The sequence below is a fragment of the Oncorhynchus mykiss genome, chromosome 10 (genome assembly GCF_013265735.2).
Source record: "Oncorhynchus mykiss isolate Arlee chromosome 10, USDA_OmykA_1.1, whole genome shotgun sequence".
Classification (NCBI taxonomy): domain Eukaryota; kingdom Metazoa; phylum Chordata; class Actinopteri; order Salmoniformes; family Salmonidae; genus Oncorhynchus; species Oncorhynchus mykiss.
In genome coordinates, this window is record NC_048574.1 from 37,232,496 (window position 1) to 37,250,131 (window position 17,636).

At 42.4% G+C, this 17,636-nt stretch overlaps 1 protein-coding gene and 1 pseudogene across 2 annotated transcripts in view; both read right to left on the reverse strand.

The window, feature by feature from the left end:
* The window catches only part of LOC110533809 (transcriptional regulator ATRX), a 46,360-nt gene extending 30,402 nt beyond the window's left edge, over nt 1-15,958 (reverse strand). The window contains exons 1-6 of one of the 2 annotated variants that reach the window (XM_021618336.2): nt 15,693-15,958; nt 4,452-4,558; nt 4,311-4,366; nt 4,161-4,204; nt 3,725-3,846; nt 3,470-3,586 (exon numbers count right to left, since the gene is read on the reverse strand). In XM_021618336.2, coding sequence (XP_021474011.2) covers nt 3,470-3,586; nt 3,725-3,846; nt 4,161-4,204; nt 4,311-4,366; nt 4,452-4,558; nt 15,693-15,712 — 466 coding nt within the window. In that variant the 5' untranslated portion in view covers nt 15,713-15,958. The remainder of the gene's footprint in view (nt 1-3,469; nt 3,587-3,724; nt 3,847-4,160; nt 4,205-4,310; nt 4,367-4,451; nt 4,559-15,692) is intronic. The other variant, XM_036990206.1, reaches the window with a different exon arrangement.
* Nucleotides 10,997-11,789, reverse strand: LOC110533810 (annotated as a pseudogene).
* Nucleotides 15,959-17,636: the final 1,678 nt, after the last annotated feature.

The window sequence follows — 17,636 nt, forward strand, 5'->3', positions numbered from 1 at the left end:
GAAAGGCTGCCAAAGGAGGAGTTGCTATACCTGCTGGAGCACGTGCTATGGATGGGTGTTGCTATGGTGACCAGTGAGCTGAGATAAGGCGGGGCTTTACCTAGCAAAGATTTGTAGAAGACTTGGAGCCAGTGGGTTTGGTGACGAATATGAAGCGAGGGCCAGCCAACGACAGCATACAGGTCGCAGTGGTGGGTAGTATATGGGGCTTTGGTGACAAAACGGATGGCACTGTGATAGACTACATCCAGTTTGCTGAGTGGATTGGAGGCTATTTTGTAAATTACATCGCCGAAGTCAAGGATCGGTAGGATAGTCACTTTTACGAGGGTGTTTGGCAGCGTGAGTGAAGGATGCTGTGTTGCGAAATAGGAAGCCAATTCTAGATTTAATTTAGGATTGGAGATGCTTAATGTGAATCTGGACAGAGAGTTTACAGTCTAAGCAAACACCTAGATATTTGTAGTTGTCCACGTATTCTAAATCAGAACCGTCCAGATTAGTGATGCTAGTCGGGCGGGCGGGTGCGGGCAGCGATCGGTTGAAGAGCATGCATTTAGTTTTGCATGCATTTAATAGCAGTTGGAGGCCACGGAAGGAGTGTTGTATGGCATTGAAGCTCGTCTGGAGGTTAGTTAACACAGTGTCTAAAGAAGGGCCAGAAGTACACACAATGGTGTCGTCTGTGTAGAGGTGGATCATAGAATCACCACCAGAGCGACATCATTGATGTATACAGAGAAAAAGAGTCGACCCGAGAATTGAACCCTGTGGCACCCCCATAGAGACTGCCAGAGGTTCGGACAACAGGCCGTCCGGTTTTTGAATGGGGCATGCTTATTTAAGATGGTGAGGAAAGCACTTTTGAAAAGTAACCAGGCATCGTCTACTGACGGAATGAGGTCAATATCCTTCCAGGATACCCGGACCAGGTCGATTAGAAAGGCATGCTCGCTGAAGTGTTTTAGGGAGCGTTTGACAGTGATCAGGGGTGATAGTTTGACCGCAGACCCATTATGGACACAGGCAATGAGGCATTGATCGCTGAGGTCCTGGTTGAAGACAGCAGAGGTGTATTTGGAGCACAGGTTGGTTCAGATATATATATATATATATATATATATATAATATATATAATATATATAATATATATAATATATATATATGAGGGTGCCCATGTTTACGGATTTGTACCTGGTAGGTTCATTGATAATTTGTGTGAGATTGAGGGCATCAAGCTTAGATTGTAGGATGTCCGGGGTTTTAAGCATGTTCCAGTTTAGGTCACCTAACAGTACAAGCTCTGACGATAGATGGGGGGCAAACACTTCACATGTGGTGTCCAGGGAACAGCTGGGGGCAGAAGGGGGTCTATAGCAAGCGGCAACAGTGACAGACTTGTTTCTGGAAAGGTGGATTTTTAAAAGGAGAAGCTCAAATTGTTTGGGCACAGAACTGGTTAGTAAGAAAGAACTCTGGCAGTTCTATCTTGTCGGCAAATGTTATAGTTAGGGATGGAAATTTCAGATTTTTTGGTGGCCTTCCTAAGCCAGGATTCAGACACGGCTAAGACATCCGGGTTGGCAGAGTGTGCTAAAGCAGTGAATAAAACAAACTTAAGGAGGAGGCTTCTAATGTTAACATGCATGAAACCAAGGCTTTTACGGTTACAGAAGTCAACAAATGAGAGCGCCTGGGAAATGAGAGTGGAGCTAGGCACTGCAGGGCCTGGATTAACCTCTACATCACCAGAGAAACAGAGGAGGAGTAGGATAATGGTACAGCTAAAGGCTATAAGAACTGGTTGTCTAGTACTTTCAGAACAGAGAGTAAAATGAGCAGGTTTCTGGGCACGGTAGAATAGAGTCAAGGCATAATGTACAGACAAGGGTATGGTAGGATGTGAATACAGTGGAGGTAAACCTAGGCATTGAGTGACAATGAGAGGGATAGTGCCTCTAGAAACACAATTTAAACCAGGTGATGTCACCAAAGTGTGGGAGGTGGAACTAAAGGGTTATTAGCTAAGGCGTATTGGGCAGGGCTAGAGGCTCTACAGTGAAATAAGGCAATAATAACTAACCAAAAATGCGGTTACGTCGGCAGATCAGTCGTGATGGATCAGCAGGGCTCCGTGTAGAAAAAGGGTCCTGGCCAATAGGCAAAATAGGTATTGTAGCCCAAGAAAATTGGCTTTTGGACCTCTTCAGCTAACAGTCCAGTGTGTTCTAGAGAACAAGTGGGCCACGGCTAGCAGGCTAGCAGATGGGCATTCAGGGGACATCACGATGGGGGAGCCAGTTGAAAAACCCCCTCGGGCAGAATACATTGGTAGTCCAGTCATGATGGATTGGCGGGGCTCCGGATTGGCGGGGCTCCAGATCGGCAATAAAAGGGGTCCAGGCCAATTGGCAAAATAGGTATTGTAGCCCAAGGACTGGCTGATGGACCTCTTCAGCTAGCCAGGAGATGGGCCTAGCATAGGCTAGCTCCAGGCTAATTGGCGCTTTCTTTGTGACAGAGACGTTAGGAAGGAGAAGCCAATCGCTAGCTCCGATGATCCAGGTGAAGTGGTTCAGAGCTTGCAGTAGGAATCCAGGGATATGGAGAGAAAAGAAGTCCGATACGCTCTGGGTTGAATCGCATTGTGCAGACTGGCAGGAGTTGTCCGGGCTAAAGTTTAGCTGATGACAGCTAGCAGTGGTGGGGGGGCTAGGGTTATATCTGGTGTAATTCTCCTGTCTTATCATCTAGTGTCCTGTGTGAATATAAGTATGTGCCCTCTAATTCTCTCCCCCACTCCCGGAGAACCTGAGCCCTAGGATCATGCCTCAGGACTACCTGGACTGATGACTCCTAGCTGTCCCCAGTCCACCTGGTCGTACTGCAGCCCCAGTTCCAACTGTTCTGCCTGAGGCTATGGAACCCTGACCTATTCACAGGACGTGCTACCTTGTCACAGACCTGCTGTTCCTCCCCCAACTTTCTTGCCCTCTCTACTGCGCCTGCTGTCTCACCCTCTGAATGCTTGGCTATGAAAAGCAAACTGACATTTACTCCTGAGGTACGGACCTGTTGCACCATCTACAACCACTGATTGTTATTTGACCCTGCTGGTCACCGATGAACATCTTGAAGAATAATCTGGGCTTAATGGCCATGTACTCTTATAATCTCCACCTGGAACAGCCAGAAGAGGACTGGCCACCCCTCAGAGCCTGGTTCCTCTCTAGGTTTTTCCCTAGGTTCCTGCCTTCCCAGGTTCCTGCCTTCATAGGGAGTTTTTCCTAGCCACCGTGCTTCTACATCTGCATTGCTTGCTGTTTTAGGCTGGGTCTCTGTATAGCAGTTGACATCTGCTCATGTACAAATTTGATTTGATTGATTACAAACATGAATTCATTGTCATTCTGCGGCACACTTTTAGGGTAATGGATATGCATATTCATATTAATTCATGAAAGCTCACCTCCACGTCTCCTGGGAAAAACTCTCCTCAGATGACCAGATTTTCCACAATGTAATTCTGTACCTCGGAAGTCATCTCTGACATTTTCCACCGGCTCAGGCCTCACCAGTGCAGTACCTTTGTGCATAAGACATGTAAAAACAAACGCATGGAAACAAAGGCATTTTCTGTTTATAAATCCAGTCAGTCATACATTATGCATTTCCAGTGTTAATATCCCCTTACAGTATTGAAAGAAGTAGCAGAAAAACAAACCTTTAGGCAATCTTGTTACATCAGGATAACCGTTTGAATTGACGATCAAGCAGTCATCATCACTTTCATTTGAAGCACCAGATTCATCCAGTCCACTGTGTTTAATCACAACGGAAGGTTTTCTGTAATACAAGAAGTGACATCGATTAGAGCAGTGGTTTTTCAAACCTCCTCAGTGACCCCCCAGACATCTCACAATTTCGTTGGAGCCCTAAACTAGCTCACCTGATTGACCTCAATAAGGGTGTGTAATTACTTGACAAGTTGAATTGGGCATGCTAACTCAGGAATAGTTAAAATATATGGAATGGCTTGGGGTCCCCGTCAAAATGTTTGAAAACCTCTGCATTAGAGGATAATGTTTTATGCGTTTCCTGTCCATAAACAACATGTACATTAACTATCACATATTTCAAAATATCAGAAGAAAGCCCACCTCCTGGAACCACATCTGGACTGCTTCAAGGCGTCTGTTGAGGTCTGTATTCAACAAGAAATATGTAATAACTACATCTTCTAGATCTGCAACAATACTAAATACTCTTTGGTCTAGAACAGCCAATACGGATATTTTTCAAGTCAATACCTCAAGGGAGGTTCGGTCTGTTGAGTGTGGCTCCACACAGTCCTTGGTCATTATACCTGTGAATTAAAATCAGCAGACAATAATGGCCAGACAACACCACTATACCTACTGAGTTAAAGGTGCACTTATTACAGTTCTCACCCTCAGGACTTTCAGTCACCAGTGTGTCATCTTCCTCTGGAGCATGAGCCAAGAACCCATGCAGTTTGGTCACCAACACATTGAGCTTGCTCGTGCCAAGAGGAATGCTAAGAGGAATGACAGCCAAATTAATAAAAATCCAGCATACCTCACAAGTTTCTTTCTAGAAAGCTATACACCTTTGTTTAAATTCCGAAGTATGTGGATATGCCATAGCTACTGGTATGATGTGAACATATCCGTCCTTGTCCTTCTGTCCCTTTACTTCAGAAACAGTTATCACAATTCAATAGGCTAGCTAGCCATTTTACCCTAATGCTAGCCCATTCATAGACGTTGACTACTTTAAGCGCCTATTGATGAAGGCATCTTCTTGCTGGAAGAATTTTGTTAAGCGATCCAACGCTTTCTCTAAACATTAACCGAACCACAAGCAATACGTGTTTTGTTTTGGAAACATAAGGAAAACATTTTATATCAGTGAGAAATATATTTTTTAGAAGATGCAACACATACAGTAGGATTAGTTTGCCTTTTGGCATTGTAATTTCAGAATATGTCTAAATATATCTTGCGCTAGTGTTTCAAAGGATTACTTAAATCGCGTGTTGTGATTAGCTGTGATATTCGCCGACTGATTTCTCCCGCCGGAACAGCAACTATTGTCAAAATGGGAAGCTGTTCTGACTTTGTGGCCTCGTTATCTAGTGGAAATCACTCTGTCATTTCCTGGTTAGTAAAACTCTACATCGTCTACTAAATTTCAGTTTGTGTGTAAACAAGCACTGAATAGTGTAGTGAATCATTGTACCAATAAATCGCTGTGAAATATCTAACAAATAACAAAACCAAAAAGTTTTACAGCTGTTTGATGCTGGTTAAATTCCGGTTTCCACCAGCTGTAAAAACGATAGTTTGTTATTGATAAGATGCACCATACAGTAACATACATAACAAAATGTGGAAAACGTCGAAGGGTATGAATACTTTCCGAATAAACTGTATATACAAAAGCATCTGGACACCCCTTCAAATTAGTGGAGTTGGCCATTTCAGCCAAGCCCGCTGCTGAGCACATAGCCATGCAATCTCCATAGACAAACATTGGCAGTAGATTGGCCTCACTGATGAGCTTAGCGACTTTCAACGTGGCACCGTCATAGAATGCCACCTTTCCAACAAGTCAGTTTGTCAAATCATACTTTATCACATGTGCCGAACACAACAAGTGTAGACTTTACCGTGAAATTCTTACTTATAAGCCCTTAAACAACAGTGCACTTCAAGAAGAAAATATTTACCAAGTAGGCTAAAAAAAGTAATAAAGTAACAATAAGAACAACGAGGCTATATACAGGGGGCACCAGTACCGAGTCAGTGTCCAGGCTAGTTGAGGTAATCTGTACATGTTGGTTGGGGCGAAGTGACTATGCATAGGTAAAACAAACAAACAGCAGGTAGCAGCAGTGTACAAAAGGGAGGGGGTCCATGTAAATTGCCTTGTTGTGATTTTTATTAATTGTTCAGCAGTCTAATGGATTGGGGGTAGACACTGTTGAGGAGCATTTGTCCTAGACTTGGCGCTCCGTCCTGCATGCCGTGCGGTAGCAGAGAAAACAGTCTAACTTGGGTGACTGGAGTCTGACAATTTTATGGGCTTTCCTCTGACTCTGCCTATTATATTTGTCCTGGATGGCAGGAAGCTTGGCACCCAGTGATGTACTGGGCCGTTCACACTACCCTCTGTAGCGCCTTACGGTCAGATGCCGAGCAGTTGCCATACAAGGCGGTGATGTTATTGTGAAGTGTAAATGTCAAGGAGCAACAACGGTTCAGCTGCGAAGTGGTAGGCCACCCAAGCTTACAGAATGGGACCACCAAGTGCTGAAACGTGCAGCACGTAAAAATGGGCTGTCCTCAGTTGCAAACCTCACTACGGAGTTCCAAACTACCTCTGGAAGCAACGTCAGCACAAGAACATGGCCGAGCAGCTGCACACATGCCTAAGATCACCTTGTGCAATGCCAAGCGTCGGCTGGAGTGGTGTAAAGCTCGCTGCCATTGGACTCTGGAGCAGTAGAAACGTGTTCCCTGGTGTGACAAAAACAAGCTTCACCATCTGGCTTCTTTATCTTGCAGTCCGACGGACAAAATCTGGGTTTTGCGGACGCAAGGAGAACGCTACCTGCACCAATGCATAGTGCCAAATGTAAAGTGGAGGAGGAATAATGGACTGGGGCTGTTTTTCATGGTTCGGGCTAGGCCCTGTAGTTCCAGTGAAGGGAAATGCTACATCATACAATGACATTCTAGAAGCATCTGTGCTTGCAACTTACGGGCTACAGTTTGGGGAAGGCCCTTTCCTGTTTCAGAATGACAATGCCCCCGTGCACAAAGCTAGGTCCATACAGAAATGGTTTGACAAATCGGTGGAAGAACTTGATTGGCCTGCACAGAGCCCTGACCTCAACCCCTTCGAAAACCTTTGGGATGAATTGGAACACTGACTACAAGCCACACCTAATTGCCCAACATCATTGCCCGACTTTACTAACGCCCGTGGCTGAATGGAAGCAAGTCCCCACAGCAATTTTCCAACATCTAGTAGAAAGCCTTCCCAGAAGACTTGAGGCTGTTATCTTCTTATGGCTGCAGGGGCAGTATTGAGTAGCTTGGATGAAAGGTTCCCAGAGGTACCCAGAGTAAACGGCCTGCTCCTCAGTCACAGTTGCTAATATAAGCATATTATTATTAGTATGGAGTAGAAAACTCGTAAGTTTCTAAAACTGTTTGAATGATGTCTGAGTATAACAGAACTCATATGGCAGGCAAAAACCCGAGAAGAAATCCAAACAGGATGTGGGAAATCTGAGGTTGGTTGATTTTCAACCCAGCCCCTATTGAATACACAGTGGGATATGTCAACCATCTGTAGAAACTTGACTGAGGCTTCTACTGTGTTTTGGAGCCGGATGGGAGCTGTTTGAGTCAGTGGTCTGGCAGAGAGCCAGGTCCTGGTCATGCGCATTTCACATGGACATAGGAATTCTACAGACGTAGGAATTCTCCGGTTGGAACGTTATTGAAGATTTATGATAACATCCTAAAGATTGATTCTATACTTAGTTTGACAAGTTTCTTCGATCTGTAATATAACTTTTTGAAGTTTTCGTCCGACATTCGGCTGGACCTGCACGAGCGTTTGGATTTGTGTACTAAACGCGCTAACAAAAGTAGCTACTTGGACATAAATAATGGACATTATCAAACAAATCATGCATTTATTGTGGAACTAGGATTCCTGGGAGTGTATTCTGATGAAGATTATAAATATTCCCTTACTTTTGACAATGTGATTTCTGTTGACTCCAACATGGAGGGTAATTTTTCTTTCTTTTTTCTGAGTGCCGTCCCAGATTATTGCATGGTTTGCTTTTTCTGTATAATTTTTGGGAAATCTGACACAGCGGTTGCATTAACCTCTTGAACCTCTGGGGGCAGTATTTCCTTTTTGGATGAAAAACGTTCCCGTTTTAAACAAGATATTTTGTCATGAAAAGATGCTCGACTATGCATATAATTGACAGCTTTGGAAAGAAAACACTGACGTTTCCAAAACTGCAAAGATATTATCTGTGAGTGCCACAGAACTGATGCTACAGGCGAAACCAAGATAACATTTCAAACATGAAATGCCCCAGATTTTGGAGGCGCTGTGTTCCAATGTCTCCTTATATGGCTGTGAATGCGCAAGGAATGAGCCTACACTTTGTCATTTCCCCAAGGTGTCTGCAGCATTGTGACGTATTTGTAGGCATATCATTGGAAGATTGACCATAAGAGACTACATTTACCAGGTGTCCGTCCGCTTGGTGTCCTCCGTCGAGATTATTGCGCAATCTCCAGCTGCATGTATTTTTCCATTTGGTTCAGAGGAGAAACCAAACTGCCACGAGTGATTTATCATCGAATAGATATGTGAAAATCACCTTGAGGATTGATTCTAAACAACGTTTGCCATGTTTCTGTCGATATTATGGAGTTAATTTGGAAAAAAGTTTGGCGTTGTAATGACTGATTTTTGGGGGTTTTTTCTTAGCCAAACGTGATGAACAAAACAGAGCGATTTCTCCTACGCAAATAATCTTTTTGGAAAAACTGAACATTTGCTATCTAACTGAGAGTCTCCTCATTGAAAACGTCCGAAGTTCTTCAAAGAAATTATTTTATTTGAATGCTTTTCTTGTTTTTGTGAAAATGTTGCCTGCTGAATGCTAGGCTTAATGCTATGCTAGCTATCAATACTCTTACACAAATGCTTGTGTAGCTATGGTTGAAAAGCATATTTTGAAAATCTGAGATGACAGTGTTAACAAAAGGCTAAGCTTGTGAGCCAATATATTTATTTCATTTGCGATTTTCATGAATAGTTAACGTTGCGTTATGCTAATGAGCTTGAGGCTATAATTACGCTCCCGGATACGGGATTGCTCGTCGCAACAGGTTAAGGAGTGGTATATCTATATTTCCATGTCTAACAATTGTATTTATCAACATTTATAATGAGTATTTCTGTAAAATTATGTGACTCTCTGCAATATCACTGGATGTTTTTGGAACAAGTGAACGTAACGAGCCAATGTATACTGAGATTTTTTTTATATAAATATGAACTTTATGAAACAAAACATACATGTATTGTGTAACATGAAGTCCTATGAGTGTCATCTTGTGAAGATCAAAGGTTAGGAATTAATTTGATCTCCATTTGTGTTTTTTGTGACTCCTCTCTTTGGCTGGAAAAATGGCTGAATTTTTCTGTGAGTTGGTGGTGACCTAACAATCATTTGTGGTGCTTTTGCTGTAAAGCCTTTTTGAAATTGGTCACTGTGGTGGGATTAACAACAAGATTACCTTTAAAACGGTATAAAATAAATGTATGTTTGAGGAATTTTAATTATGAGATTTCTGTTTTGAATTTGGCGCCCTGCACTTTCACTGGCTGTTGTCATATCGATCCCGTTAACAGGATTGCAGCCCTAAGCAGTTTAAAGCAAAAGGGGATCAACTCCATATTAATGCCCATGATTTTAGAGTGAGATGTTTTTGATCATGTAGTGTATTTCACAACAATTTAGATAAGGATTCCCTATATTACCCAGTGCTTGTTCTCTAACTGAAATTGAACTAACAGCGAAGAATTTTAGAAACCAGAAAATTTAGATTTTCACTAGAAAACACAGCCAAAGTCAAAACAGCTTTCCCAGTTTGACAACAGATGCCGCTCCGGCGGGAGAAATCAATAGGCGAATATCACAAATATTGTGGGTAAGTAATACTGTGAAACACTATCATTCCACTATTATCGCCAGATATATTATGTAAATTCTGAAATTAAAATGCAAATATTAAAATACATCCTGTGTGTAGCACCTTTATAGGGTTAGCATTTCCACAAAGCCATACAGTTGAAGTCGGAAGTTTACATACACCTTAGCCAAAAACATTTAAACTCAGTTTTTCACAATTCCTGACATTTAATCAGAGTAAAAATTCCCAGTCCTAGGTCAGGTAGGATAACCACTTCATTTTAAGAATGTGACATGTCAGAATAATAGCAGAGAGAATGATTTAAGCTTTTATTTCTTTCATCAAATTCCCAGTGGGTCAGAAGTTTACATACACTCAATTAGTATTTGGTAGCATTGCCTTTAAATTGTTTAACTTGGGTCAAACTTTTCGTGTAGCCTTCCACAAGCTTCCCACAATAAGTTGGGTGAATTTTGGCCCATTCCTCCTGACAGAGCTGCTGTAACCGAGTCAGGTTTGTAGGCGTACTTGCGCGCACACGCCTTTTCAGTTCTGACCACACATTTTCTATAGGATTGAGGTCAGGGCTTTGTGATGGCCACTCCAATACCTTGATTTTGTTGTCTTTAAGCCATTTTGACAACTTTGGAAGTATGCTTGGGGGTCATTGTCTATTTGGAAGACCCATTTGGACCAAGCTTTAACTTAACAACACTGATGTGTTGAGATGTTGCTTCAATATATCCACATAATAGATGGCATCATTAGGGAGGGAAATGTTGTGATGTGCACCAGTCCCTCCTGCAGCAAAGCACCCCCACAACATGATGCTTCCACCCCTGTGTTTCACGGTTGGGATGGTGTTCTTCTGCTTGCAAGACTCCCAGTTTTTCCTCCAAACATAACGATGGCCATGATGGCCAAACAGTTATATTTTTGCTTCATCAGACCAGAGGAAATTTTTCTAAAAAGTACAATCTTTGTCCCCATGTGCAGTTGCAAACCGCAGTCTGGCTTTTTTACGGTGGTTTTGGAGCAGTGGCTTCTTCCTTGCTGAGTGGCCTTTCAGGTTATCGATATAGGACTTGTTTTACTGTGGATATAGATACACATCTTTTGTGAAGATGCTGGAGGAATTAGGTACAAGGTCCTTTGCTGTTGTTCTGGGATTGATTTACCCTTTTCGCAACAAAGTACGTTCATCTCTAGGAGACAACTAAAAAGATGCATTCTGTTTTGAGTCCATTTATTGTACAATATCACAATAAAAATGTCCAAATGATGTTAACAAAACATCTACAGGTTCCAATTCAGGCTGAAATATATAGATGCTTACTGACGTCCTGATGAGGGGACTAGGTGCCTGATCCTTACTGGAGAGGAATCACCCATTGGCTGCTGTAGGTCCTGTTAATGACAGTAGGAGATGAGTCTCATGTCAGGATTCAGTCCTAGATGATCTGTGCTCAAAGTCAACACACTGGTGATCTGCATTTCAGTTTGAGTTGGACACTAGACTGTTGCTCTACTCTAAGAGAACACCAGACAGATTGGGGCTGTACCACCCGCCGAGACAGGCGAGTAGTGTTGTTGGGGATTCAGGTTGGTTGGTTGTTTGGTCCAGGTCTGATGTGTTAAGAAGCTGCGCCGCAGGTTCAGGGATTGAGGGTGAAGGGTCATGGGGCGGGGTTTAGGAGCGGGTGTACTTCCCCCAGATGTGCAGCATGAAGACCGACGCGATGAACAGCAAAACTGATCACCAGCACTGGTACTGGACCTACTTTGAGTCCTGGTGAGTCCTCAGTGTAGAAGCGCCACATGCCCCCTGTGCCGCCCGCTGACGCTGTGGTCCTGCCTGCACTGCGTTTGCCACTGCTCGTTGCTTTCCTCTGTCGGACTGTGGATCCTGCTGCGCGGGGGGCTGCTGTCTTGCTGGGGGATCGGCTCCCTGCACCGACATTAGTTGCACTTGATGCTGGTCCAGGCATTTTAAGTTGCACTTTGGATTTCACTTTGAAAGAAGAAAACTTCACCTGTTCTTCAAACTGAAGTTCACGTCAAAAGGGCAGCAGTGCAGTACACAAATCGCCACAAATTCAGAAGGCACGCATCTCTTTCTTGAGCAGTATGACGGCTACGTGGTCCCATGGTGTTTATAATTGCGTACTATTGTTTGTACAGATGAACGTGGTACCTTCAGGCGTTTGGAAATTGCTCCCAAGGATGAACCAGACTTGTGGAGGTCTACAATTTTTTTTTCTAAGGTCTTGGCTGATTTCTTTTGATTTTCCCATGACGTCAAGCGAAGAGGCACTGAGTTTGAAGGAAGGCCTTGAAATACATCCACAGGTACACCTCCAAATTGACTCAAATTATATCAATTAGCCTATCAGAAGCTTCTAAAGCCATGACATTATTTTCTGGAATGTTCCAAGCTGTTTAAAGGCACAGTCAACTTAGTGTATGTAAACATCTGACCCATTGGAATTGTGATACAGTGAATTATAAGTGAAATAATCTGTCTGTAAACAATTGTTGGAAAAATGTCTTGTGTCATGCAAAGTAGATGTCCTAACAGACTTGCCAAAACTATAGTTTGTTAACAAGAAATTTGTGGAGTGGTTGAAAAACTAGTTTTAATGACTCCAACCTGAGTGTATGTAAACTTCCAACTTCAACTGTTTATTTCCGGTAGGAAAACGTGGCAGCGGACAACGTGACCAGGAAGATTTAAATTTACCGACCAGTTGAGAAATTTACCATACATTTACGCATTGGGTGTGTAACCCATTAGGGTGTCCACCCACGGTGATCAGAATGACAGAAATCACATTTATACTTAACAAATAATTAACAATTTTACTGAGTTACAATTCATAAGGAAATCAGTCAATTTAAATAAATAAATTAGGCACTGATCTATGGATTTCGCATGACTGGGCAGGACGCAGCCATGGGTGGGCTTGGGAGGACATGGGCCCACCCACTGGGTAGCCAGGACCAGCCAATCAGAATGAGTTATTCCCCACAAAAGGGCTTTATTATAAGACAGAAATACTCCTTAGTTTCATCAAATGTCCGGGTGGCTGGTCTCAGACGATCCTGCAGGTGAAGAAGTCGGATGTGGAGGTCCTGAGCTGGCATGGTTACACAGTCTTCAGTTTTGAGGCCGGTTGGAAGTACTGTAAAATTCTCTAAAACAACAGAGGCTTATGGTATAGAAATGAACATTCAATTCTCTGGCAACAGCTCTGATGGACATTCCTACAGTCAGCATTCCAATTGCATGCTCCCTCAAAACACGAGACATCTGTGGCGTTGTGTGACAGAAGTCCACATTCGAGTGGCCTTTTATTGTCCCCAGCACAAGGTGCACCTGTGTAAAGATCATGCTGTTTAATCAGCTTCTTGATATCCTACACTTGTAAGGTGGATGTATTATTTTGCCAAAGGAGAAATGCTCACTAACAGGGATGTAAACAAATATGTGAACAACATTTTTAGAGAAATAAGCTTTTTGTGCATTTGGAATTTTTTGGGGGATCTTTTATTTCAGCTCAATTGCAAATTATAGTTCCTCACAGTAGGCCTATCTGAAAGAATCTTTCCAATCTCTCCCCCGCGATAATCACCAAGCCTGGTGTGAAAGAGCAAAATATCAGCCGATGACTGGATATATCCAGTTGAAACGTCAGAAAATACCTTTCCCTTGCACAAAAATAGCTGTCTGTCCCGAGCTCACTGGTGTAGGAAGCTGAGCGCCTGGAATAGGCTAGTTGAGACAATGTTGCAAGTTCAGAGACAACTTCATGCAAGATCCAGTCGATACAAATGTTGCACTTTATTAGTGAAAGGAAGGCCAACATGCTGAGTAGAGGTGAATGAAAGAACCGGAATTTTCATCCGTATATTTTCTGTTTTATTTCTTGGCTTTATCCATTTTAATTAGTTGACAATGGAAGTTATAGGCCAACAGCTGCATTGGCCATCTCGGAGTTCCATGCGCTCATTTAGGCCATTTAACCGACAATGTATCAATGTGGCAGAGGCTGGTGCTCTAGCATTGGTTGAATTTTTGCTTTGATATTTATATCATTTTAATTACACTGAGCAAAAATATCAACACAACATGCAACAATTTCAGTGATTTTACTGTTACTGTTTACAGTTCATATAAGGAAACTAGTCAATTTAAATGAATTCATTAGGCCCTAATCTACAGATTTCACATGACTGGGAATAGATACCTTAAAATCAAAGGTAGGGGAGTGGATCAGAAAACCAGTCAGTATCTGGTATGACCACCATTTGCCTCATTAGAGCGACATCTCCTTCGCATAGAGTTGATCAGGCTGTTGATTGTGGAATGTTGTCCCACTCCTCTTCAATGGCTGTGCAAAGTTGCTGGATATTGAACACGCTGTCGTACTATTCGATCCAGAGCATCCCAAACATGCTCAGTGGGTGACATGTCTGAGCATGCACAACAGGTTAAGTTTGAATTTCATTTTATTAATCATTCTGGCTGGTAAGGAACAGTTACATGATGTTGCAAGCATTAGCTTCAGGCGATATACCAATGAATTGTGTATTACAGCTTGATTAACCAGACTAATGTCCATGTTACAGCCCTTGATTACAGAAGGTACACAGAGGCGATCACCTGTGCCAATTAGCTATCTGCTCGAACACCCGTGTGTAAGTTACTGGGGAGGAAGTGTAGTTCTACAACTGGAGGCACACAGCATATGATCTGTACAAATCTGCAACGGTAAGTGTATATTTTTATGTGAAAGTTTCTTTCTGGCTGATATGAAAGGGCTATTATGTATTTTCAAAAATCGTTTTGCAAGCGATGATTGGCTTTTCTAAATGTTAAAACAGTGTCAGAATTGTATACTGAACAAAAATAAACATGTAAAGTGTTGGTCCCATGTTTTATCTGCTGAAATTAAAGATCCCAGAAATGTTCCATACACAGCTTATTTCTTTCTTTCTGTGCACAAATTAGTTTACATTCCTGCTAGGTTGCATTTCTCCTCTGCCAAGATACTCCGTCCATCTAACAGGTGTGGCATATCAAATAGCTGTTTAAACATAATCAATACACTGGTGCACCTTGTGCTGGGGACTAAAAGGGCACTAAAATGTGCAGTTTTGTCAAAACGCCACAGACGCCCCATGCTTTGAGGGAGCGTGCAATTGGCATGCTGACTGCAGGAATGTCCAACAGAACTGTTGCTAGAGATTAGAATGTTAAGTTCTCTACCATATGCCACCTCCAACTTAACTCCAAAAGAATTTGGCAGTACATCCACCCAGACTCAACCTCAGACAACGTGCAACCACGCCAGCCCATGATTTCCATCCCTGCCCTGTGAAATCCAGGGCCTAATAAATTTCACTCACCATACTGATTTCCTTATATGAACTGTAACTTATATTTGAAATTGCATTTAAACCCTAAGGTTTTTTTCTGAGAGCTACCCTAAAAAAAAACAACAGGGCCTGTTTTCCCAAAGGTATCTTAAGACTAAATTCACCATATATTTTCCTAACGTTGAACTTAGCCTTAAGATGCTTTTGGGAAACCGCGCTCAGATCATTGACAAACCAATTAGCTATCTAGCTCGTTAGCTAACGTTAATGTACGTCATTCAACTAATGTATAGCTAGTTAGCTAGCAGTAAAGCTTGTTCCCTAGCTAGATAAATATCATACAATAACGTTGGGCAAACATAACTAGGTATATCTTGATGTATGTAATGATGTAAATGTCAGAAGTTCAAGTCGGACTTGTAGCTTGAATGTGAGGACTGAGTGCTTTAGGAAGCTAGCAGGCAGCAAATAAGCTAGCTAGGTTACGGTTAGCCATCTACGGCTTGCCCTACTAGCTACAGTAGCTTGCTGAACGGTCGATATGTTTGTTACCTGAGCATCTCTGCGGACATCTTGAGCTGGTCAACGGCACCTTATGCAAACGGCGCGCACTATATGGGCTTACTCCCACAAAATTTCACAATTGCCCTCATTATTGCAGGTAACTTTTGTTTAGGTCGCTAACACAATGCAATAGTCAGACTAGCTACGCAATAATGGCGGTGTTTCTCGAATGCTTTCATCATTGCGACTGCGCAAATCTGAGAATGGGCGCGTTCCAGACTGTCCTGTGTGGTCGGAGCTGCAGTCATTTTGAGTTCAAATGTTAATTTGGCCGCTTCCTGGACATCTTTTTATAGTAGGCTACTCGAGTTGCGCAGATGATCTCACAGTCACAACGCCTGGGAGCCACATTGTTATTGTAAAGACCCTTGGGTCATCCTTACCATATCCCCTAAGTGGGTTAATAAGGATCGGACCTTTTTTCAATTTTCGACTAAAATGACACCCAAATCTACACAGCAGGGGTTCAAACTGTAGAACCCAGTTCCTACATTTGAATATAAAAATTGATTTTATCAAACAAAACTATGCTACATTTTATCTCTGGGACCCTCAGGGTGACAAATCAGAGCAAGATCACTGAATGTAAGTACATTATTTACTTTCAGAGGTGAATGTATCAAACCAGCCACGATAAAAGTTTTTGTTGTTATGCACTCTCCTCAAACAATAGCATGGTATTTTTTCACTGAAATAGCTACTGTAAATTGGACACTTCAGTTAGATTAACAAGAATTTAGGCTTTCTGCCCATATAAGACATGGCTATGTCCTGGAAAATGTAAGGTTACTTAAAACGTCATTGACTGGGACTGGGAGACCCAAGTTCAATACCTGAAAGAGGCAGTGCACAGTCTTTGTTCACTGCACTGGTATCATAAGTAGGATGGTGTTTGTGGCCACAGCCACACTCTCCTGAATGAAGAGGGTAGGTAGTGGAACAAATAACAACCTGTGCCCCAAGTGGGATAACCCTATAGGAGCAGTGGTTAGCACTGGGGAAGCTACTCTGAAAATATCGTCTTCCAAGCTACCAATTACTAAACTACCTTTAAAGGGAATTTCAGTTGGGATGGAACTATTGGCCCACAACATTTGATTATAATAGACCAACGACTGTTCATCTTGGTAAGGGGGTGGGCTTGTGTATGTAAATGTATTAACTTGCACATGATCAGGGCCTGGTTTCTGTGTTTTTGTATTGGGCTGATCTTAACCTTTTTGTACATAATCTTTACATCATTTCAGCTTAACACACTCCCTGCTATTATGATGTCCTGTATTCATGACAGCCCTAGTGGCCCGATACTTCCCTGACAGGTTACCTTTACCGTTATCTGGTTGTTTTCTAGATTTCTCCTGGTTCTGCATATGTATATAGTGCTGTATATGTTTTCCTTTTCTTTCTTTTTTATGTAGTTTTTCACCTTTATTGCTATCTTTGAGAGTATGGATTAATTATACTAACCACATTCCCTGTGTACATGTGTTTTTGTTCTAGTAGAAATACATCTATAACAAGTTCTATTTTATCCTGTATCTGATATTATGACACCTTGTGGCCCTTTTGGGTACTTTAGATTACCACAGGTGTCTGCAATTACCTCTGGCTCACTGTGGCCTTATCTGTCCCGCTATTGTTTGTGGAGATATGCTCTGATGAAGGTCGACTGACCGAAAGCTCAGCTATAATTAAAAACATTTGCATCTGACTGGAAGTGTGCAGAGACTTTTTCCTGTTTCTGCCATCGTTTCCTATGACTGAAAAGAGTTCTGGACATCAGAACAGCTATCAATGACCTCCATTTGGACAAAGAGGTCTAATTCAATGAGTCTGAGACATATTGATTATTGTAGACCAGGCCCAAATCCCGACACTCGATGAAGGATGGATGAGACGGGCCTATATAGGCTGGTGTGCGGGATACCTGAA